Genomic DNA, 23,822 nt, shown 5'->3' on the forward strand with positions numbered 1-23,822 from the left:
TATTTGTGACATCACAAATGGACAGAAATCCTGACGGCTTGTTTCAAACGCGCAATTTCTGAATACGGGCTGTGTGTATTTCTCCGTATATTGAGCGTTTTGATAGTTTAACAATATTTATAAAGCACTTAAACCTGCTTTATAATGTAAAAGACCTGAAAATCTCACTTTTTACAATATGGGACCTTTAAGTTATTCATTTCGGATTTCACAATAATTAATCTCGTGTAAGTTTTAAAGAGCCGATCGAAGCTCGTAAGTCTTCCTCATTTTGGTTGAACCTTGTTCCGTGTCTTCCGCAGGGGGCAGTGGCAGCAGTGTTGCCTGGGTTGTCCATCCATTTTCCGAGCACATGCATCCAAACGCTGAGGTGTGCTTAGCTGCTCTGTGTAAACATTAACCTGAGCACACTCTCCGATGACCTGCTCCTAATCTCTGGCCCTTCTGAGGAGCTTTGAAGAGACCAGACCCGGCAGCTGGAGGGTGTCTAGCACATGTTAGAATCAAACATGCATGTTGGGATTAAACTGTCTGGTGTAAAGCACGATTTTGCCACTGATGTGTTTCATTTAGCATCCCTCTATCACTATTATTATTACGATTATTTGTTGAAATTAGCTGTTTTTAGAAGCTATCATAAGAGAATATGTTAATTAAGATAATTTATGTTTACACCTATTAATTTGAAGACTACTCGCTCTTCTTTGTTTTCCAAAATGTCCCTCCGAACATCACTGCCCTAAGTGAGTGTAAAGTCGAGTTTTAGGGCCATACTGTTGGCAGTGTCGACAACCGGTCAGGTGAAAACTGCTATTAATGCATCAACCCGGCTAAACATTGGTAGTGGGAGGTGTGTGTCTACACACTCCGCCTCTCAAAGGTCATCCAAGGTATGCTAAAAAGTGGGAGTCCTGATGACATCACCGGGACAATATAAGAGGCAGACGATGAGGTTTGGCTGCAAACCTCCCTGAGCGGAAATCTGAGGAAGCCAGCAGGCGCAAAAGCTTATAGCTCCATCAAGTCTCCACGTCCTCCCTGTGGTCCCGGGATACAAGAAGACACCGCACTGGAAAATATGCTGTTCTGCCATTCCCAGCCTGAGTCCTACCACCAGCACTCTGCTAGTTACATTAGGTAAAACACAAGAGAAGCTTCAGAAATGTGTGGTTTTCATGCACTTTGCAGCTGGGAAAAGTTTCTAGTTACAGCAGGTTAAATCAAAGTGTCAGCAGCAAAGCAGCTGTGTTTACTTTACTTGCACAAGAATATATGGAGGGAAGTACAAGTGCAGTCATGTGGCTTCAAATTAATTTTTTAAATGTGCAGTAATTCTGCCTCTTGGAGAATATTTTATTATTCACATTAAACTGCACATGTGAAATTCAAATTTTAAAATGCATTTCATTGGTTCATTTAAAGGAGCATTGCATTCAAAATCCACATTTAGACTACAAATATATGGACTTTTTTCTCATTTAAAATGAATTGAGCTAAATGAGTTAACACTGTATTTTGTAACATCAACCTTTTGCACCTTTGTTCCTCTGATTTAAGTGATTAGATAAAAGAGAGAAAGGACAGTCACCTTTTGTCGTGCCCATACTCAGCCCCTCTTCTTCTTTCCTTCTGGTCTCTTTCAGAGAGGCATTGGCACCTTTCTTGAAAAACGAAGAAGCGAGGCTTATGGCTGAAAATGGTGCCAAGAGGACCTCATTCCAGTGCATTCTGTGTGCAGCCACCTCGCCGGCTGTGAAACAGCAGGAGGAGAGTCTCACTTATCTCAACCAAGGTAGCTATCTGTCCTGCTAGTTGAATGTCCACGTTGACTAAATGGACTGGAGCTTGTTTTGTCACATGTAATACCAGCAGCAGCAGCAGGGTTAGATTAAATCCATTATAACTCAGGGTTAGGCTAAATCCTGCTAAATTCAACCATGTTCACTTGAAATTAATTTAAATTTGCACCCTGAGTTTGGGACCCTGCAACAAATATATACAAACACCTGTCTCTCAAAACCATAAAATCCAGGTGGGATGGAGTTGTGTGTAGAGTCATCAAGATATCAAATCTGGAGCTGTCCAAAAGACAGTTTGATTATCAGAGGAGCTTTATTCTACAACAGAATAATCAATGAGTCCGATTAAAATGACCTGCACAGATTCCCTTTGCTAAAGTTCCTACAGTTGTAGCTCTGGATTTTATGTTTTTAATCAGAACTTCAGGTCTATATTGTCCGGTTCCTTGGAAGCAAAGAAAGGCCATAATAATTATATATATTTTATGTATATATTAATTAATTATATACCCAATTGAGGAACTTAATTAGGGCTGCAACTAAACACAGTTTCTCATAGGCCATGGTAATGTCTGGTAATGTCTTCAGTTTGCCTGTTTTGTCTGACCAACAGTTTAAACTTTAAGATATTCCATTCACTGTCATATATGACAGAAAGAAACGCAGCATTTTTGCGACTAATCGATGATGAAAATAGTTGCTGACTGACTTTCTTTTAAATTTAGATCTTCAACGATTACTTAAACAATCGATCAGTTGTTGCAGATCTAAATTGAACCACTCCTGAATACTTAATATTGAAGTATATTTAATATTGACATTTACGTTTATAGAAAACAAAATTCTCCTCTTTGGAGGTTGTTCCAAATTAAGCAATTTCAAAAACTTTATTTCAGGTTCACTAATTTATAAAATTCCAATGTCCGAGGTTTCCAGTCACTCGTGAACTTTTCTTTCTTGGATCATGTGACTGACAGGATGTGAACTGATAGGACAGAGGTCTGATCCGTTCCATTCAGGCTTGATTCATTATCTTCCGTAGCAGCGGAGTCTCAATTACTCCAATTTACCTTTTTCTTTTTCTTTTGACTGATTTGAAATTGTGAACCTTTTACAACTTTGAAATTAAGTTATTGAAATCTGAAATTCTGAAATCTGGAAATGTCAAAGCGGGGGAATTCAAATTCACATAACTGCGGACAGATGGATTTCAAAGTAAAATTTCTCAATGCTGTAAATGCATTTATATTTTAATTTCAACATTAAGTGTTCAGCAGTGGTTAAATATTCAGTTGCTTATGAAGTTATTATTGCCTTGTTTTGCTTCCATAGGTTTCTGTGTTTAGTAGAAAGTTGTTACAACACTCACACATATAGACCAGGCTGATCTGGACTATAAGAACGGGATACACTGTATACATAATAACATCAACCCTGACTCCTACTAATTATGTTCCCATACAACTAAACTGCATTTTCAGTTACGTTTCGAGGGAAACTTATTTTTCGGTCGCAGTTATGGATAATTTTTAGGACGCAGGGCTGAGTTACAGTATATACATACAAAAAGTTGCTACTTACTAAACTTACTAAAATCATGGTAGTAAGATTTGAAAGGCATGAAATCATAACCGTGCGTTACTGATTTTATGTGTGCAAAATGAGCTCTGTATACATGTTTTTAAAATTTGTCTGACTTTCATCTTCTAAACTAATTCACCGTCTTTTTCTTTCTTTTCTTTTTTTTATCTTTTCTCCTTTCCAAATTGTGCTTTCCCCTTCTACTTCTTCTACATCATTCTCCCTCACTGGAACCTTCTGATTGTTTCTGTCTCTTGTTGAACAGTGACATTTTCTTATCTGTGCTTTATTTACCTTTATTTATCTACAAGTTTGCCCTGCTTATCTGCTGTATAGTAATTTGGTTGGAGTAAAAAAAAAACACAATGAAAGTGAGCTTGCTGTAACATGCAACAAATACATTGCCATGTAAAGATGGCATGTATTGATTAGAAGTTAATTGCCATCAGGGTCCGTAGATTAGTTTTATTACTATGCTGAAAAAAGCATCGATAGTTAATCTTATAGTGTCCCTCTGTGGCTGTTTTAATGCTATTTTTCTTGTAATATTAAACTTAATATATCATATGGAGATATGTAAAAGCTTTTCTAGTGGCTGGCCTTGATATCTGCCTTAAAAGGTTTCTAATTTGATTCAATTTCCATCTCCACTGCCCCTCTTTTCTGATTGACTGATTTCCCATTTTTCAATTTTAATCAGGTTTTTTTTTTTAATGTTTTAAAATGTAGGTCAGTCCTACGAAATCCGTATGCTTAACAGAAAACTAGGGGAGTATACAGATATAAGCAGCAAATATGTAAAGGTAGGTGTGTGTTTGTCTGTTTTTTGACTTCCACATGACCTCTTCCTCTTTCTTCTCCTATCTGTTTTATGTATCCATTTCCTGGTTTGTCACAGGTCCCTCAACCCTCCCTTCCACTTCAGGGGTGGGGTGTCGACCTTGGAGAGCTTGGTACTATCACCCAAACTTACCTTTCCTCTTTCCTAGATTCCACATAAACCCCTTACCAACACACAACTCATCTTACCTTCACATTTGCACCACACACACAAACACACACACACACACACACACACACACACACACACTCTGATTCATCTGAACATGCCAATCTGCTTTTGTCTACATTACTGGGATTTGTTTCATAAAGACCAGGCATCTTCATACACGTATTATTTCTGCAAATATTAAAGGTCCCATATTGTAAAAAAATTAGATTTTCATGCCTTTTATATTATAAAGCAGGTTTAAGTGCTTTATAAATACTGTTAAACTATCAAAACGCTCAATATACGGAGAAACACTCACAGCCCGTATTCAGAAATTGCGCGTTTGAAACAAGCCGTCAGGATTTCTGTCCATTTGTGATGTCACAAATATACAATATTTAGACCATTACACGGTTTTAAACGTAAACATTCTAAAAGTGTCCCAGTTTATTTCCTGTTGCAGTGTATGTTAATGACATCAGCTGACAGGAAGTAAACATGGAGCCAAACTGTTGCCTAGCAACGCAATTCCATTGCAATTCTGTTGCAATTCCCTTGAAATGCACTAAAACGAAGCGTTTCAGACAGAGGCTGAATACAGGTATGTTCAGGCAGACAGAATGAGGAAAATAAAGTGTTTTTTTAACATTACAGCATGTAAGCATGTTCTATTAGAAACATAAAATACAAGTATGAACCTGAAAATGAGCACGATATGGGACCTTTAAGTTTCTGTAATGGAAATTAAAAAAAATAAATAAAGTAGTGTGCTCCTGATGCCATGGCTTTCTGAACAAAACCCATCACCATTTCTATCATGCCACTTTCATTTTCATACTCAGGTTGTTGTGACAAACAAAAGTGTTACTGACACTTCAGATGGGAGTCGAAAGTGACTCCATTTATTGCAATGAAGTTTGTCAACACACTTACTTAGGAGTAAGGAGAGGTCATTTTATTTCATTTCTGCGTGAGTGCATCCACTTGACATGTTTCTGTTGTCAGGCTTCAAAAGCCTGAGACAGAAATGTTAGCGGTAGCATCCTAGAAACACAAGAATGGGCCAGGTGGCATCTATGCAAACACATGACGTGTGCGGGGGTCCAGGGCTTTTTTGAGTTCTGGCGCTCAGTCTTGCATGAGCTTCCCTCCATAAACATCCCAATGGTACATGGTTTTGCAGATTGTTAATTTAATTTGTTGATTTATTTCATGTCCTGGCAGGATTTTAAAATGTTGCCATTAAAGAGGTACTCCAGCGTTTTAGTATAGTGCACTTTCATATACAGTCAGGGGACTCACAAGAGACAGATTTTAAAAAGAATGGTCAAAATCAAAGCAGCAGAGGCCAATATAGCCTGACGTTTAGTCCTTAGAATGGGTCACAAATGCGGAACCCTACATTTCCCATAATGCAACTGGATAGTTGCCACTTCATTAAGTCAGCTCGCTCTAAATAGACATGAACGAGCATCGCTCAAAACTGTGAGGCGACACACGTCAGCTAAAACCACAATATCACTCTATATTTCAGAAGAGCAGAGGAGCAGAGACTCCGGCTCTGGAGAACAAAGCTACGTTCTCCCCCTCGTACTACGACCGCCGCCAACACTGTTTAACAGACGGGCTTCAATAGATAGAACTTTGAGGTTTTGGTGCTTCCGTGTAGTTTGTGTTGGAGTCTGATGGTACGGGTTCACAGGGAGTCTGAACAGCGCAGCCACACCTGAGCGCGCATGGGAAACCGACCCGGTAGATTTATACATGTAAAAAGTTACAAACAGTCCCTTTAATGTGCTTTATTTCCCGTTGAAACAGGTCAGTCAACGGGTTTCATGTGGAGTTAAAGGAAAGTTTGATTTGATATAGGTAAAAAAGTTTGTTGTTTGTTGATTGTATCAACTGGAGTTTTCAGTTACGCTCACGAGTGCGGCATGAGTGGTCACCACTGAAGAGGCGCCATTTTACAGGAACTAGCAACTCGACGGGAAGCTCAAATATCCATTTCATGGGATCTTTAAATGTGTTGTTAATGTGTGGGAGCCCTGAATTTGAGTAGGAAAGTCACTGTTGGCGCTGCACCTCACAGGTATCACATGTAGCTCATTAGCAGTGGGGCATTTTCCTCATGGATTATGCTCTTTTTAAGTATGGCTAGTGTATGACTGGTAGGAATGGAGAGGAAGTTTCCACCTCCTTACCCCTTGCCTAATGAAACTGCCTCAGTATGTTTAAATGAATAAATGAGCTGCCCTGTTCAAGCCGTAGCTGTTACTCTGGCCTAAACGCCTGATCATGCCTGTTCACAGAGCATTGTGCGCGTGGTGTTTCATGACCGTCGACTGCAGTATATGGAGCACCAGCAGCTGGAGGGATGGAGGTGGAACAGACCTGGAGACCGAATCCTGGATATAGGTGAGTTGACTGTATACTAACATATTAGCTGATAGATCAAAGATCACTGATATCCATAGTTTTGATGATGTACATTAAAAAAATAAATAGCTGGCATCAATAGGCCCTTGAGCAAGGCATTTATCTGCCTACTCTGCTATACTCTGACTTGCTTGCTGAAGTACAGGACTAATGCTATTCTGAACCAGAGTTGGGGCCATTTGTTGGCCTCTAGTTTTCAGTTAATGATCCTGGTATATAGAGTGCTACAGGAATGAATCCTACAACCTGGAAATGAGTTCGCATTTTAGCAGTTCCTGTTCCCTCACCTGGAAGTCAAAGTTTTTTTTTTGAATGGGTTTTTAGTTAGATTCCTGAAATAAGGTCTGTGGTTCACACAAGCTGAAGAGATTTTAATGTTCTGTTCTGCAACATAAAATTCATCAGTAAATATCCCACTCGTGAATTTTGAATAATTTATGTGTCTTAAAAAAGGCGGTTGCTAAGACGTGGCTAAATGAGACTACTAAACGTCATCACGCCGACTCGTCCGCCTTTACGGCCTCGTTGTATTTATACTCTTGCTCATGTGTCGTTTGGTGTAGTTTGTTTATAGCCTAACGTTATCCTTTTATTTTGCCGTATACAATAATCCAAAATCCAATGGAACAATCCCATTGGCTTTTTGTCGAGGGAACCCAGGGCGATGCTAACTTCCTGGTTGGACTACAAAAATATGTCATCCCAGGAGCACTCTTTTTCTCTATAACATTAAATATTCATGACTAAATAAATAACAATCAAAGTGAAAGCTTTGAAAAACAACAAACACAAAACGTGGGTATTTTTCACGAGTTTGTCACTAAACAAGACTGAGACTACAGTCATGCTATAGCAGCTCTATGAGGCTGTACATACAGTAGCCCAGCCAACATGGTTATGCTGGGGGCACCTCGGTACAAAGTGGGTATGGGCCCAAAATGGGCATCTTATCTGGGGCCCACTTGGGTCAACTAAGTTGGTCCCATATGGACACATGGACATGTGGGCTACCCGTGTGGGTCATAGTTGGGTCACTACTGGGAAATTAGTACATGGGGCCAACATGGAAACTGTGGACAAACCCACTTACAACCCATATTTCAGCCCATGTAGTCCCCATGTAGTTCCTACATAGAACTGAAACCTTGGACCAAGATGGATTTTGGTTTATGTTGCCCAGATTGGGCCCATATAACACCCAGTGTACTCCTGCATGAAACCCACAAGGGCAATTAGCACGGGGCCATTATGGAACCCACGGACAATCCCATATAGGGCCCATTATTCAGCCCATTTACTGCCCACATGGGCCCCAAATACGAATGTCAGCTGGGAGGCACAGCACTGCTTCGAGCTAACTGGTAATATCAGCATGCTAATGTTTCCCCATGAATGTCTCGTCTGGACCAAATATCACGGCAAGTCATCCAATAGTTGTTGAGATATTTCAGTCTGGACCAAAGCGGTAGACTGACAGACAGACCAACGTTGCTGTCCATAGAGCCATGCCACTACCATGGCTTATGAAAAAACCTGTTGGTGTGACTCAAATAGACATTTTTTATTCAAATATTACAAAATTCTGGTTGTTACATGTATGTGTGTGACATCACTTTTTTTCCAACTAATACCTGCCAACTTCAAACCAGTCAGAAGAGCACAGACAAAACAGCAGATAGGAAGTGAGATAACCAAAGCTGCTCACTTAGGACCCCATCGCTCATAGCAAGAAGCTGATTGAGAAAATATGTTTTAGGGGCTTTAAAGCAAATGTACATTGACCGACTCATTATTTGCAGATATCCCATTGTCTGTGGGGGTACTGGAGCCCCGTTCACACCCTCTGCATCTCAACACCATTGAGTTCCTCTGGGACCCGATCAAGAACTCTTCTGTTTTCATCCAGGTACACATAGATTCTGGTCAAACGTCTAGAGGGGGGGGGGGGGTTGTTACTATACATATACGGCAAACTTACAGTCCCTCTTTTGTCATGTCTTCTCAGGTCAACTGCATCAGCACTGAGTTCACCCCCAGGAAGCACGGTGGGGAGAAAGGAGTGCCCTTTCGTATCCAAGTGGACACTTTCACCACCAATGAACACGGGGAATACATGGAGCATGTCCATTCTTCCAGCTGCCAGGTCAAAGTCTTCAAGGTATGAACCTTGCCTGCCCATTGTCGTCGTATTTGTGTTGTGCAAAGTTATGCTCTACTTTAATATTCATTGGGCCACATGGTCCATCAGAAATATAACTCCATTTATCTATATAACAGGTTTCTATACTTCACCTCTAATGTCTATTTTATATTTTTTTGGAAGCCTAAAGGAGCTGATCGCAAACTGAAGACAGACAGGGAAAAGATTGCTAAAAAGGCCCCTCAAGACAAAGAGAAGTATCAACCGTCCCATGAGAGCACCCTCCTAAAAGAGGTGAGGCATATACCCTTCTCTGTCTTTGACCACATTACATAACACAACTTTCAATTTGTCAGCAGGTTTGTAATGCTGCAACTTTACTGATCCCACTGTGGTAAATTCTGTACTTCAGCTGCCAATCACAATGTTTTCCTCCTCTCACTTCGCTTCCACATTACATTTTGTGCTACATCACTCTATGTTAATATGTTGCTTCACTTGTTTTGTGTTCTTTTTAAAAGTGTGCTCGCTTTGGCGCTGAGCTCTGTCAATGATTGGGACTTTTTGATGCATCACTTTGAGTGTTTTTGAATGTCGAGTGACTCGGTAGTTTCTGCTATAGTGTTAATCTGGTTAGTCATTCATCTGGATGAAGAACAAAACCTGATTACAGCTGAAGCTAGGAACCACTAATCTGTATGTCCTTAATAAGAGATCACTGAAAACCAGTACTGGAAGAAGATCCTTTGCAAGGAAAAGCAGTAATAGCAGAGTGTAAAAATACTGCATTCAAATTAAAGTCCTTAAAAAAATTGACTTCAGTAAAAGTGCAGAAGTATTATCAGCAAAATTCAAGCACTTATTATGTGGAATGGCCTCTCTCAGAATGTTATATTATTACATTATAATAATATAATAATATGTTAGTATTATTGTATTATAGTTATTGATGCATTAACATATAAGCAGCGATTTAATACTAACTGGTTGAGGTGGAGCTTAATATACTGTTGGTATATTATTGATCTATGGTTATGGATTTAAAAATTCATAACATAACAATACACCATGTTCTAACATATGTTTTTCATGTAAAATATTAATCCGTAAATATCAATCAGTAACTATAGTTGTCAGATAAATGTGGTCGAGTAAAAAGTACAAAATTCCCTTCTGTGGAACCACTGAAGTTGAGTTAATGTACTTCTGAACTACTGAAAACATTGAAATGAAGTGCAAAAAGGCTAGACAGTGTTTCCTCCTGGGCTGAAAGTAAAGATTAAAAAGGTTACAGAATGTTTTTTTGCTCAATATGACAAGTCAAAGATTTTAAAGCTGCATTGTTGTGATATTTTGGTCACTTGGAGGGGCAGGATAACAAGCTGAAAACAGACAGACTAAGCAGACTTAGAGCAACACTCACATTCATTTGGAGTCCAGTTTCTCTGTTTTGGTCTCCACCAGCTCCTGAGGGAAGTATTTTAGCTGTTCATCAGCTAGTTACTAACTCTGTCTGCATGTTGTGTGGTTCTGGGCAGACAGTCTACAGCGGGTTTATTAGAGCTTCTGCCTGCTGCAGCTGAAAATGAGGTTGATGAGAAGAGTTTGCAGGCGGGAAAACCAAAACAATGACCTGAAAGAAGCTAAAAGGCTTCATAGCAACACATTCTCACTCCCAACTTGTCAAATATGGCGGCTTGGTCGGTGGCAATGTTTACTCCTGTAGTCTTTGTGCACCAATATATTGACTTTGCCAGACTGAATAATCAGAAATGCCTTACTTCTTTTTTGTCTGTTTCTCTCTCTCAAGTGTTCCCCTTGGCCCGATGCACTAAATCTCACCAGCCACAGCAGCAGCAGCACTCCATCACCAGTTTACCACAGCTCACCAACTTCCTGCAGTTTCACAGATGGGTGAGTCAGCATTCACGCCGAATATCACCATTTTGGTATGCACCGACCTAATTAATTATGTTTGGTAGAGCTCTGTAGATTGATGTCAAGGTGGACTAAACGTTACGTTGACAATAGTAATAGCTCCCTCTATGGGTGCATACCAGGATTAACTGTTCAGAACCAGGAACTTCCACAACCTGTGCTCTAATATACGGTATATATATATCTATATATATATAGATATATATATCAGGGCTGTCAATCAATTAAAATATTTCATATGATTGTCCATTATCACAATTAATCGCAAGTATTTATATATTTTTTCCTGTTCAAAATGTACCTTAAAGGGATATTTGTCAAGTATTTAATACTCTTATCAACATGGGAGTGGAGAAATAGGCTGCTGCTTTATGAAAATGCATGTATATATTTATTATTGGAAATCAAATAACAACAGAAAACTGTGAGGGTCACTTGCCACCCATCAGGCTGGTTGGTTTCATTATCTCTGAGGAGAGGCAGCTGTATGTGGAGCCTAATTGTGCATGATGAGGATCAGGTGGTTTCAGTGCTCAGGTGCTGACTCATTGTCTCTTTGTCAGAGGTAGTGAGAGTGCTGTCCTGTCTTTGCTCTATCTGTATAGGGGTTTGTGAATCTGCAGAAGTACCATATTGATTGTAGGAAGCCTTCCTTTTAGGCCCTTTTTTCATTTGGTGTTTCCCCTCTCCCTTTAAATCGCTTGCGATTTTTGTGGTTATCCTTCGGGATTAACTTTTAGATTCCCCTGGTCCGCAATTGCGTCCCTCTCCCCGTTCCCCTGACACAAAACAATGATAAATATTGTCCAGAAACCCTCACAGGTACTGCATTTAGCATAAAAAAAATATCACTCTAACTTTAAAACTGACCCGCTACAACATCCGAAATTTCATTAATGGGTTAAAGAAATTAGTGGCGTTAAAATGAATTTGCGTTAACGCGTTATCGCTTTAACTTTGACAGCCCTATATATATATACATACATACTGTATATGAATTATAAACACGCGTAACATATGTGCAGAGTTAAAATTAACAAAACACTCAACTGATCACCCCAATCTGTTCTTTCTTCCTCATGCGGACGTTACTGTAGCAACTGTTCTCCAAACCAGCAAGGGGAGCTGCTCATGCCCGTCTGCTCTGATGTAAGTAACGGAGAACAGTGCGGCAGTGTGGAAGTGTTAATGTTGCCCTCTTATTCCTTTTAGGCCATTATTTGGAGACAGCGGGTGCTGTGCTGCTAAACTCATTTCAAGGGTTCTTCTTTTTGACATGTAGCACCTTCTGCCGTCGGCCTCACCACAGGACACTCAGCAGTGGCTGCACCGTTACCGGTTCTCACCTTTCTCAAGGCTCTTCTACAGCTTCTCAGGTAAAAAAAAAACACTAAGGAATTCACTGAATATGTTTGAGCAGGAGGGAAGCAGAATAGACCTTCTGCTGTTTGTTCCAGGTGCTGATCTGTTGAGGATGAGCAGGGAGGATCTGATCCAGATCTGCGGTCCAGCAGATGGTATTCGCCTCTTTAACACTATGAAAGGAAGGTGAGTGACTACTCCGTCAGTTACTATACACTCAAAGCAATTAATTGAACGAGCAGCAGCAAGTGGTGCAGCTGGTTTTTGCCTCTCAGGCTACACACGGGTTGCCCTACCTTAAACCCATAAAACTCTGACGGCCCACCGCCTATTCTGTCTTTCAGAGGTTGTTGCGGGCTGAGTTTTTACTAGAAAGCTTTAGGAATCCATTGGTACCAGCCATGTCATGCTAGCTTGTTGGGAAGATCGCTAAATAACGTTACGAAGTTACACTCAATTTTGGCGAGGAAAAACTGGCATGGTGATTTGACCTCTGACCTCAAGATATGTGAATGAAAATGGGTTCTATGGGTACCCACGAGTCTCCCCTTCACAGACATGCCCACTTTATGATAATCACATGCAGTTTGGGGCAAACACCGTGCAGTTATTTCATGCAGTATAAATGTGTTATTGTCTTCTATTCTAAAATGGTGTGTTGGAATATTTTTGCATACTGGGGTCCCTAAACAGTCTTAGAATTACATAAATTGGGTATCACTGTAAAGCTGAGACTCTTGTGGATCCAATGAGCCCAACTGTATTCATGTGTGATGATGTTAGTCCCCATAGTAGCCTTTTCATTGTAGTGAGACCATTTTTTTAAACTTGACCTCTCTGTATAAAATGACCTGTGGTGACCTCTAGGATAATCACAGCCTCATGAAACTTTACAGCCACAAACTAGAGACCTAGAGCATTCAGAGGATGGATGGCTTTCCCAGCTAGATTGACAATAAGGGGGTTTCTGAGAAGTTTACACAACAGAAGTGCTTGCCATCCAATCGGCAAAAAAATGCAATTCTTGCAGAAATCTCATAAATGTCATATATATGTCATAATATATATATATGTATATGTATATATATATATATATATATATATATATATATATGTGAGTAAGAGGTTTGTGCTTACAGAATTACAGGCCTGTCATATAGACACCCGTCCCAAATATACATCGGTTGAGATTGAAGCAAATAAAAGCAAGGGGGCAAAAAGGGGCAAACCATCTTGAATCATGTTACCTCTGCGGCATGTTCTACCTAGTACTAGTAATAGTCTCTGCTCACGTCTTCCAGGTGTATACAGCCCCGTCTTACCATCTATGTGTGTCAGCAGCAGGCCAGACATCAACCTCCCGTCAAGCCAGGGGGTGGAGACAGTAAGTGTACAAAAATGAAGAAAGTGATCTGATGTAGTGATGGAATTGTGCATGAAGCTCGTTGTGTCATGTGTTCCCTCCTGTCTCCTTTGTCCTCCCTGCAGTCTACCACGCTCTGTACCTGGAGGAGCTCACACTGTTGGACCTGTGTGAAAAGATTGCTATGCTGTACAGCATCACTCCACAACAAATAACACACATCTACAGACAAAAACCCACCGGCATCCACGTCTTAGTCTCTGACGAGGTATCGTACATCTCCTCTACCTACCATTAACTCTTCATACCGTTGAACCATTTACCATCAGGCACTATTTGAGGGCCCAGGGCCGGTTACTTATGTTCTAGGCTTTGTTTTAAAGCTGCAGTGGGTAGCAATGGCTGAGGAAATACCAAGCACCGCCCACCAGCCGGAGCACAGCCAATAGGAACGCTCTCTCTCTGAAATGACCTGTGATTGGTCAAAGTCTACCGTCACGGGCTAGATTTTTTTTAAAGCCTGAAAACAGAGCCATGAGGAGGTGCAGAAGTCTAATGAATTACAATATGCTGAAAGGTTATTATGGAATTTTTGCCCAATGATGCCAAAAAACTTGTTGCCTACTGAAGCTTTAAGGTTCAAGTCGGATTTCACCCATTCACTTGACGTATGTATCATATGTGATCTGGTTGTATTGTCTATTAATTATATTCCAAACAAATAACTTACATTCTTTCATTCACACTGCGATCTCATCTTTGGTATGAGACTACTGCTGTGCAATTGTACTGAAAAGCAACAGATTACTGAGCCTTTCTTCAACTCGCTTCACGTTGTCTCCACCAGCATCGAAAACACAAGCAGCCAAAACTGACCATTTCTAGGCTAGCAAAAGCTAATCATGACATATGTAAAAGGATGGTTGTCAGGGCTGAATGGTATTTATAAAAGATGATGAACTACAGGTGGAGATTTTCTCGAATTTTGACATGCAGCACTTTGGAAATGTAAATGATCCATGTTTACATGGGTCGATCCGTTGGTTTCAGATGGTGCAGAACTTCAGGGAGGAGACGAGCTTCACCCTCAGCACTATAAGAGGTAATTATTTTTTATAGTCAACCTTTAATTTCACTACTCACTGTTAACAAACATTCAGCATCCATCCTGTGTAGCTTGATTATTGGTATTTTTGAATGATTTTTTACTGGATTGTTTTCTGTTATCCAGACGGAAACACCGATGGCTACCACGTTGTGTTGAAATGACCGACAGGTACTCAGGAGGTTCAAAGTTTCCTCCTAGAATTGTACAGCTTGTATATATAAATCCTTCTAGACTACGATATGTAACATTTACTAAGATTTACAGTACCTTAAAATGCTGTTCAGCTTTCAGTTTACTGTTGATTTTGTGGCTTTGTTGAGTTTTCTTTTTAATTTTCCTGTTTCATTTGTATTAAGTTACTGATTAATGCTCAATATGCCTTGTAATTAGAGGTAATCACTACTGTATTACTCCTTCATATGTGCGTACATTTTTGGCCTAAACACCTATGAATGCAAGTTGATGACTTTCATGATAATCAAGCAGAGTAAATGTCCCGCCGACAAATAGAAAAGAGGAATGAACAAAACTGTATTATGTTGTTTTAATGTAATTCAATGTCCCTGCTCTTTTTTCATGCTTGTCCCAAATATGAAACGCTGTCATGTACTCTATTGGCTGTTCCTGTTGCATATGCTATACGACCTATTTTCTTGACGAGGTGTAATGTAATATTTGGTAAAAGGTTCTGTTTAAACAAAGGCCTATCTTTATCCCAGCCTCCTTCAATAGGCCTTGCTTCAGTCGGCACTCAGCTCTCTCCTCTCTGCAAACAAGCACGTAAAGATGTCTTTTATTTAGACCTACTTGTCTCGAAAAGTCTGTCATGCTTTCCCTGTTTGAAGACCTACGCATTCATTAATTAAACAGCGACTGCACAACAGACTACGGAGTGTACTTAAAATGTGTCCGGGATGGTAAGTGTGTGTTGTCTATACAGCCTATATTTTTTCATTTATGTGGGCAATGTGAAAAAAAATAGTCGTACAGGCACAATCTAAATAATTTTAAATGAAAACCAATATTTCCTCAGTTTTATAATGTAGCTATTAACCAGCTCGGTTGATGTCTATCTGTAACATTAGTTCCTGCATGACTTGCAGGTCGTAGGTTTGTGTGATTTTGAATATAACTTCTTGCTTCCACTTTTGACATGATATTGATTCCTATCACACCCACAGCAATACATCAAATAATGTCAGTCATATAAAATTAATACAATTATGTTTTGATAGCCGTTTTTGCTAAAGTATGTAGGAATTGTGTATTGCGCTGACAGTTTTAAAATGTACAGCTTCTTCCTGGTTTTAATTTAACCACAGCCGGCACGGTAGCTTGCGTTAGCAGAGCTGAATAGCTTGCAAGCGACTGTGGGATCAGCGTGAAAGTCTCTAAAAAAGGGAGAAAGCTATGAATGCTTAAGCAGAACTAGTGTAAGTATAAATGTATAGCGTTAGCCGCTGTGATTAAGAATATAACTAAATTGACTACGCTGCCAGTAACACAGAAACGCTGGTAACCAGAAATGAGAATACGATTACTGCAGCATGTCAGCAGGATCTCCGCAGCATCAACAAGAACCTAGAACTAATGCTTGAGTTACAGGATACATTAGAAAAGATATACTGTACTTAGCAGCCTTTCAAGTGTTGTTCATTAAACAGGAAGGCAAAGGGCATTTAAAAGTTTGTTAAAAATGGGATTTAGTCCGAGTCTAACACTTGAGACTGAGCACAATCAATGTGCTTTTTCAGTACATTTCACTCTGTTAAAACTTCAACCGTCAAAGAACTTTATTCAGCATATTTTAAAACAACATTGAAAATGAATGTCCATGGTCACAACTAGCAGAAGAAAAATAAAAAAATAAACATTTTAAACAAACAAAAGCAACCCCACAAAATAAAAGTCTTTGATATAAACATGAAGGCACCATGCTTTGTTTTCTTTCATGCTTGACCTTTGACCTCTGTCCTTTCAGATTCCCCTTTGCTATAGTAAGTAAACGTAAGGTAAAGTCAGTAAAATACTGTGGTCACCAAGTAGTTTTGGGATTTGCTTTATAGAGACCATAGTCTTCTCCCCTGAAGAAGGCAACTTCTGTTTCATTTGCTGAAAAAAACAAACACAAAAAATTGTTAAAGTTAACATTGTGATAAAACTATACCTCCAGCAGCAGATCAACAATATCAAGTATGGCTGTCCTCGAACAAAGAAATTCTCAACTAACATTCGTACAATTTTTTATCAACTAATGGATTAGTTGATTTAATCGATAGATCTGTGAAACGGAGTTTCTCCACAAAGAATCACACAAAAGCACCACTTTAAATCTTGTGTTTATCAGAGTTGTGCTCACAAGTTTCTTAGAAATAAGTCATTTGGCATAAAAAAAGCATATAAAATTACTAATATTAAGCTCTTAACATTAGTCTTATTGCTTGGAACTTATTTTATTGAACTTCTATTACCAGCCTCAGTATATCATTACAGGACATTCTCACCTTATTACAATATTAATACTATTTTTTTATGAATAATTATCACAGACACATATGCCAGGCTAGAATTTGGGGAGATGTGTATAAAATTATGCATCTAGGGTATTTCCATTTGATGACAAATGTCAAGGTGTTTTGATGTACTCAATTTAAGCACTGGTAAGGGTGATACTGAGCAACAGCAACAATATACAGCATACGTATATTCCCGTATAGGACAACCTGTTTTACAATGTTAAAAGAAGATTTTTCTCTATGACAAAACATGTTAAGAGGTTAAATGATTTTTATTTATTTTTTTTACAACATAATTCCAAATGATCATACTGTGGGTGGAAAAGCCATACATTTACTGGGGCCACACTGATAATGCTGCTCAGTCTGTTTGAAGAAAGCTGATGGTTTAATACACAGGTCTTGTTAACCTTAGTACACAGGAAGAAGGCTGAGATTGATTTGTGATCAATAACTGACTACACAGACAGTCACCTATTAGCTAAGACTAATAGTCTAGTCTTAGCTAGACTGGTACATTTGTTTGTTTGTGGTGCTGTTGAATTGCACTGTGTTATATTTCTAGTTATGTGTCCACCCCATTTATATCAATAACAGTTGACTAAATATATTTTTTTAAATAACATAATAACCTTCATGACTGAAGTTTCATTTTAGCAACGAGTGTTCCCAGAACAAAGTATACAGTTTTCAGTGAGTGCTCAAGGAACAGCAATGACAAACTCTTACCGACGCCAGCAGCTCGAAGGGTTTGGCCATATTGCAGAATGAGCTTGTCATCGTCCTCTAAACTCATCACCAACTCATTAGTCTGCAAAAAAAAAAAGGTTTCTACTTAAAAAACAACATGGGTTATCAAATGACCACAGAATGCACTTGTGAAACATAGGCTGAAAAACTAACTAAAACTAACTAACCCATACATTCTGATTGAAATGTGGCAATCACCAACTGGTTCAGTTGTTTATGTACAGGATTCCCAGCTCAGTCCCTGGAGATCCAAAATCCAAAATCTTTTAGCTTATGGCTCCACCAAGCACAACTCATGGTCCACGCAAGTACGTGAACGCAAATGACAACACCTGAGCCCTGTACTAGCAGGATTAGCGAGGTAACTTCAGGGTTAACTCTGGGTTTTCCGTCCTACGAAGGTGGTTCACTTCTTACCGGGGTAGATCACCATGGTAACTTATGCTGAACAGCTGACCTGCTCCGGAGCAGGTTATGTTCCAGATAAGAGATCAACTTGTTTAAAAGCACCGCATACTGACCAATCAGAGATCTGTGCGGTGATTGTATGATAATATTACACACATATGAAGAAGTTTAAGTCACGATCCAGACTAAAAACAACAGTTTAGGGCGCCTGGCTGGCTCAGTCGGTAGAGCGGGCGCACATGTGTGGCCAAGGCTCAGTCCTGGCAGCGGTGGACCCGGGTTCGAATCCGGCCTGTGGACCTTTCCGCGTGTCATCTCTCTCTCTCCCCCTTTCCAAGACTCTATCCACTGTCCTATCAATAAAAAAAACGCTTAAAAATGCCCCCAAAACAATAATTTTAAAAAAACAAAAAAAAACAACACAGTTTAAACTGACAAATGCCAGAAGGACAGCTGGATTTCACACTGCCGGAGAGGGATGCGCAGCTGAAAGATGGTTGAAATAGTCCTACACGCCAAACCTTAGTCACAGGATGTAAAGAAGTGTAATCCATTACACTCTTTAAAGCTATTTATATCCAGACGACTTTATCTAACTTTTGAGTGTTCCGTTAAATTAATAAGTCTGTTAATTTACGCATTTGCACGTGATCGGGAGTTTTTTCTTTTAGCAGCTGTTCTTCCTGCATTTGGCAGCTTCAACTGTGTTACTTTTAGCCTGGATTAAGTGTTTAATTTCTTCGTATTTGTCTAATATAGTTTGCTCTTCCTTTGTAAAATGTGCCGCTCTGTCGGTTTGTCTGCAAGTCTGTGGACTTGTCCATGTCTGTGATTGGTCATATACTGCAAACACCGCCCCGTTCATGTGAACACACTCATAACCAGACTGAGAAACCCTGGGTTGATTTACCAAGTTGATAACCAGCTTTGTAGGACCGCTTAGGGTGATCTCGGTTGTTAGGGTTAGTGAAGCCAGATACGGAGAAGATACCCTGGGTATGTTGAACTTGCTTCGTAGTACAGGCCTCTGGCCCAGCAGACACAAACGCATGACTGCATGCCAGAAGCTGTCAGGGGCCCAAAACCTGTTATATGCCCTTCTGTTACATCATGTAAACAAACCACGTAGGCCACCTATTGGCTGTGTGGTCAATTAGTGTGACATTTCCTTTAGATAGATACCTTTGCTCCATATGCTTGGTGGATAATCTTCATTGTGTCTAAAAATACAAAAGAATGGTATCAGATGCAGAGCATGGATTTGAACACACATAGAATTGACCCATAGCTAAGCCCCGCCCCCCGCTGCTACTCCGTCAAGCTGTCAGAGCTACCAAAGAGCCACACTGTCACTAACTGCACTACCTGCATAAATATCTAGCTAATTTTTTGGCGAAACGAAAAAGTGATTTCAGAAAAAAGCTGACAGAAGGGTCTACAATATGCGTTTGGAGGATATATCAGGATGTCAAAATGATTCAGGAGCAAAAACAGGTTAAAAACATCAAAATAGAAGCTGAAGCCTACAGATCACAGTGTAAAAGTAAACCACTATCACATGGCGATCGAGACATGAAGACAATGAAATTAAGGAACAACACTGTTCCCGTTCACTATGTAGATATAAACGGCTCATTCTGAAGTAACGAAAACACGACTCTTATTTTCAGGTGATTATACATAAGTATTATATAAAGAAAACATTATTATTAATATTATATTCCATTTCTACCAATAGATTACCCTAAATGTTACACACTGGTCCTTGAATATGTTTTGGGTTGTTGGTCAAAGTAAATCAAACACACTATTATTATTTTGAACTCTGGTGACTCTTTTTGACACTAAAAAACATATATAATCAAAAAATATGAATAATTATATGAGGCTATAATGAAATGCTCTGTCTGCAGCCCCAACATGCTGCAGATACATCATCTGATTTATGGTCCGTTCACTAGAACCACACTTGACAAGGGGGTTAATCCAAAAATCAATAGTAAAAACTCCAAAACACAAGTTCAGAGAAAACATGGAATATTATTATGAACACTACCAAACGATAATACAAATGTCAGGTATACATACCATAAGTGTGTTTCTTGAAAGGAGGAGGAAGCCCTAGCCTTGTTGCTATATCTGGAAGAAATTGGGTTTATAATGACTTTAAGTAACAGGCTATATGCACACCCACTTCCACATTTGAAATCAGCCAGCCCGGTCACTCGTTACGCCCTGCCGTTTTCACTCTGTCGCCGACTGTCAGCGACATTAGTTGCATTATTTAAGCAATTGCCATTACAAGTGATTCATACTTTTTCCAAAGCCTGCGGTCTAAAGCTAAATTTTAACAAGTGTGAGTTAATGCCAATTCATCAAAGTCCTTTAAAGGGACTGTTTGTAACTTCTTACAAGTATAAATCACCCGGGTCGGTGTCTCATGCGCGTTCGCATATGCGCGCTCACGTGTGGCTACGCTGTTCAGACAAGACGCCAACACAAACTACACGGAAGCACCAAAACCGCAAAGTTATATCTAGTGAAGCCCGTCTTGCAAAACAGTGTTGGCCGCGGTCGTAGCACGCGGGGGAGACCGTAGCTTTGGTCTCCAGGGCCGGAGTCTCTGCTGTACTCTGCTCCTCTGCTCCTCTGCCTGCTTGCCTTCAGTCAGCTCGCTCCACCTCACGTGCATGCGCGTACACTGCACACTGCAGAAGAGTTAGTTTAGCTCTGAGAATATGTAGTGAATGTACAGTGGACGTTTGTGCAGAAATAACTACTGCAGCTCCTCCAGACCAACAGAGGTTTTCCGTGTCTTGTGAAGTGACGGGGCTCCGCAGAGAGAAACGTTACCGTCTCCGACCGGGTGCCGGTGTCTCCCTCCGGCCGCAGTCGGAGACGATAACGTTTCTCTTAGGAAAAGCCAACACTAGGATCAGCAGTGATTCATGGAGAGACCTCCGTCTGGTCAGCTAACATTACTGCCAAGCAGTTCATGTCTATTTAGAGCCAGCACAAGCGCGAGCCCGACGCTGACTTTCGTTGACTTAACGGCCACAAGTGTCGATGTTAACAAGCAATTCTGAATCTTACAAACAGTCCCTTTAATTTTGTATTTACATTTCTTGTCTGTTTTGTCTTTTCGCTGTTTTGTTCTGTATGCACGTTGTCCTTTTACTCTAATGTAATGATCTATATGCCATGTTGTTTATAAATTTGAATTTATTTAAAAAATAATAATTCATAGGAATGAACGTGGCCTCGCCTCGTTCTCTTCTGCATGGAGAGGGCTGGCGAGGATGTTAACGTAAGTACGTCATCACCACCGTGTGCATATAGCCTATTTCCACTAATAACATGCATTAGAATGATACGCCCAGCCAGCATCTGTACGTGGGGCCCATGTGGGTAGTAAATGGGCTGAATAATGGGCCCTATATGGGATTGTCCATGGGATCCATAATGGCCCCGTGCCAATTGAACCTTGTGGGTTTCATGCAGGAGTACACTGGGTGTTTTATGGGCCCAATCTGGGCAACATAAACCAAAACCCATCTTGGCCCCAGGTTTAAGCTCTATGTGGGAACTACATGGGGACTACATGGCCTGAAATGTGGGTTGTAAGTGGGTTTGTCCACAGTTTCCATGTTGGCCCCATGCACTAATTTCCCAGTAGTGACCCAACTAGGACCCACACGGGTAGCCCACATGGGGAGCTCATGTGGGACCTACTTAGTTGATCCAAGTAGGCCCCAGATAAGATGCCCATTTTGGGCCCATACCCACTCGGTACCGAGGTACCCCCAGCATAACCCATGTGGGGCCCACATCACCATGTTGGCTGGGCGTCATGACGTGATAACATTACAGTCTGTCGTCATGGTTACTCACCGTCTCTGACCAGCTGTATGAAGTCCTGCACCGTCTGGTCTAAACTGACTCCTCTAAACACCACCGGCTTGAAGTTCCTGTGCTCGAAGGACCGAACCAGACGAACCGTGACCACGGCTTCAGCTGCCGCCATGTCCTGCTGCTGGATAGCTGGGAACTCTTCGTGAAACGGTGGCTCGCTGCGTAGTCAAACAGCTCAGCTGTTGTTTGGCGGTTGGTTCAGTACAGTAATGCGGGTTGAGGCGAACATCCGGGTATCTGTTAAGGCCAGATCAGTCAACTCGAGAACTTTGAGCTGCCAAGACTCGATGAGTCGATAACCGAGTGCTTCTTCTTCTCCTTCGTTTGTATTGTATCGGAGTGTGTAGTAGTAGTAGTAGTTGTAGTAGTAGTAGTTGTAGTAGTAGTAGTAGTAGTAGTAGCAGCAGCAGCAGCAGCAGTAGTAGTAGTAGTAGTTGTAGTAGTAGTAGTAATAGCAGCAGCAGCAGCAGCAGCAGTTGTAGTAGTAGTAGTAGCAGCAGCAGCAGCAGTAGCAGCAGCAGCAGCAGTAGTAGTTGTAGTAGTAGTAGTAGTAGTAGTAGTAGCAGCAGCAGCAGCAGTAGCAGCAGCAGCAGTTGTAGTAGTAGTAGTAGGTGGAGAGATGTTTTTTTAATTTATTTTTTATTGAAGAAAATTAATTTACAAACATTAAGGCATAGTAATCTAAACTAAATACTTCTAACATACAAGGCACAATTGGATAGGAAAGATAACTTAAATTATAAAAAATAATATAATAACAAAAATAAAAGAGGGTAGAAAATAATTCAAGGAACAAAAAAGAAATGCATAAATAAATAAATAATAATAAGACTGCACTCTTCCATGGTAGCTCTAGGGGTCATCATCATATATGTTCAGTTCGTCATCAGCTCTGAGGAGACACTTTGCATGTTGTCCTTTCATTAGTCTTAAAGCACTGAGATGATTGGCCACAAGGTCCCTTTTGAAAACAGAAAATAGGGGTTTCATTTTCCTCCATTTGGATGCATGGATGAAAAAATTTGCCAGCAGTATCAGATTGTTCAATATCCAGTCACTCTTAATGTCCATGTTAATACCAAACACAATATTTTCTCTTGTGAGAGGAGCAAGTAGTTGGATTTCGGTTGACAGCCAGTCCTGCAGAATATATACAGTGGAAAAACAGATGATCAGTAGTTTCAATCTCAGTCTCCCAAAAGTTGCAGTTATTGTGATCAACATTAAATCTCAGTCTTAGCAATTCATTGGATGGATAAATATTAGACATTATTTTGAAATGGACTTCTTTTGTCTTGCGGCTTACAGGGTAAGTGATGCATTTAGATATCCATTTCTTAATGTCTGAAAATAGTTGGATGATGTTGTTTCAGTTTGATCGCATTGGGTACAGGATATGGAGAGATGTTGACTTGTGCCAAACAGGTGTTTTATGATCCACAAATAAAAACATTTACATTGCAGGCCTACATCACCGTTCAAAAGTTTGGAATCACCTATTGATATTTTTCTTCAATA

General features: G+C 40.2%; 2 protein-coding genes and 1 long non-coding RNA gene across 5 annotated transcripts in view; 1 reads left to right on the plus strand and 2 right to left on the minus strand.

The window, feature by feature from the left end:
- Nucleotides 1-23,822, minus strand: part of LOC141782345 (uncharacterized) — a 221,876-nt gene that overhangs the window by 148,023 nt on the left and 50,031 nt on the right. The window lies entirely within an intron of this gene.
- tfcp2l1 (transcription factor CP2-like 1) lies at nt 943-15,603 on the plus strand. Of its 2 annotated transcripts, XM_074658573.1 has the most exons (15): nt 943-1,137; nt 1,644-1,792; nt 4,110-4,183; nt 6,681-6,786; nt 8,607-8,713; nt 8,813-8,965; nt 9,131-9,241; nt 10,758-10,861; nt 11,983-12,034; nt 12,168-12,261; nt 12,343-12,433; nt 13,549-13,631; nt 13,736-13,878; nt 14,661-14,712; nt 14,842-15,603. In XM_074658573.1, the coding sequence occupies exons 1-15, from the start codon at nt 1,079-1,081 to the stop codon at nt 14,877-14,879; spliced, it is 1,416 nt and encodes a 471-aa protein (XP_074514674.1). In that variant the 5' UTR covers nt 943-1,078; the 3' UTR covers nt 14,880-15,603. The 2 variants fall into 2 exon arrangements, with proteins under 2 accessions (XP_074514674.1, XP_074514675.1); XM_074658574.1 differs by lacking the exons at nt 14,661-14,712; nt 14,842-15,603 and adding an exon at nt 13,994-14,448.
- c14h2orf76 (chromosome 14 C2orf76 homolog) lies at nt 16,494-22,649 on the minus strand. Of its 2 annotated transcripts, XM_074658586.1 has the most exons (5): nt 22,284-22,635; nt 20,481-20,531; nt 19,575-19,612; nt 17,964-18,045; nt 16,494-16,830 (listed from the first exon to the last, which is right to left on the minus strand). In XM_074658586.1, exons 1-5 carry the CDS (start codon nt 22,414-22,416, stop codon nt 16,754-16,756), a joined length of 381 nt encoding a protein of 126 aa, XP_074514687.1. In that variant the 5' UTR covers nt 22,417-22,635; the 3' UTR covers nt 16,494-16,753. The 2 variants fall into 2 exon arrangements, with proteins under 2 accessions (XP_074514687.1, XP_074514688.1); XM_074658587.1 differs by lacking the exon at nt 20,481-20,531 and having other exon boundaries at nt 22,284-22,649.

Source organism: Sebastes fasciatus, chromosome 14 (assembly GCF_043250625.1).
Source record: "Sebastes fasciatus isolate fSebFas1 chromosome 14, fSebFas1.pri, whole genome shotgun sequence".
NCBI lineage: Eukaryota > Metazoa > Chordata > Actinopteri > Perciformes > Sebastidae > Sebastes > Sebastes fasciatus.

Coding starts and splice junctions, on each gene's coding strand:
- tfcp2l1 (XM_074658573.1), top strand. CDS start 1,079: ATGCTGTTCTGCCATTCCCAGCCTGAGTCCTACCACCAGCACTCTGCT. Junction 8,966..9,130: donor GCCAGGTCAAAGTCTTCAAG/GTATGAACCTTG, acceptor TTTTTTTGGAAG/CCTAAAGGAGCTGATCGCAA. Junction 12,434..13,548: donor TTTAACACTATGAAAGGAAG/GTGAGTGACTAC, acceptor CACGTCTTCCAG/GTGTATACAGCCCCGTCTTA.
- c14h2orf76 (XM_074658586.1), bottom strand. CDS start 22,416: ATGGCGGCAGCTGAAGCCGTGGTCACGGTTCGTCTGGTTCGGTCCTTC. Junction 19,613..20,480: donor TTTCAAGAAACACACTTATG/GTATGTATACCT, acceptor TTGTATTTTTAG/ACACAATGAAGATTATCCAC. Junction 18,046..19,574: donor ACCAAGCATATGGAGCAAAG/GTATCTATCTAA, acceptor TTTTTTTTGCAG/ACTAATGAGTTGGTGATGAG.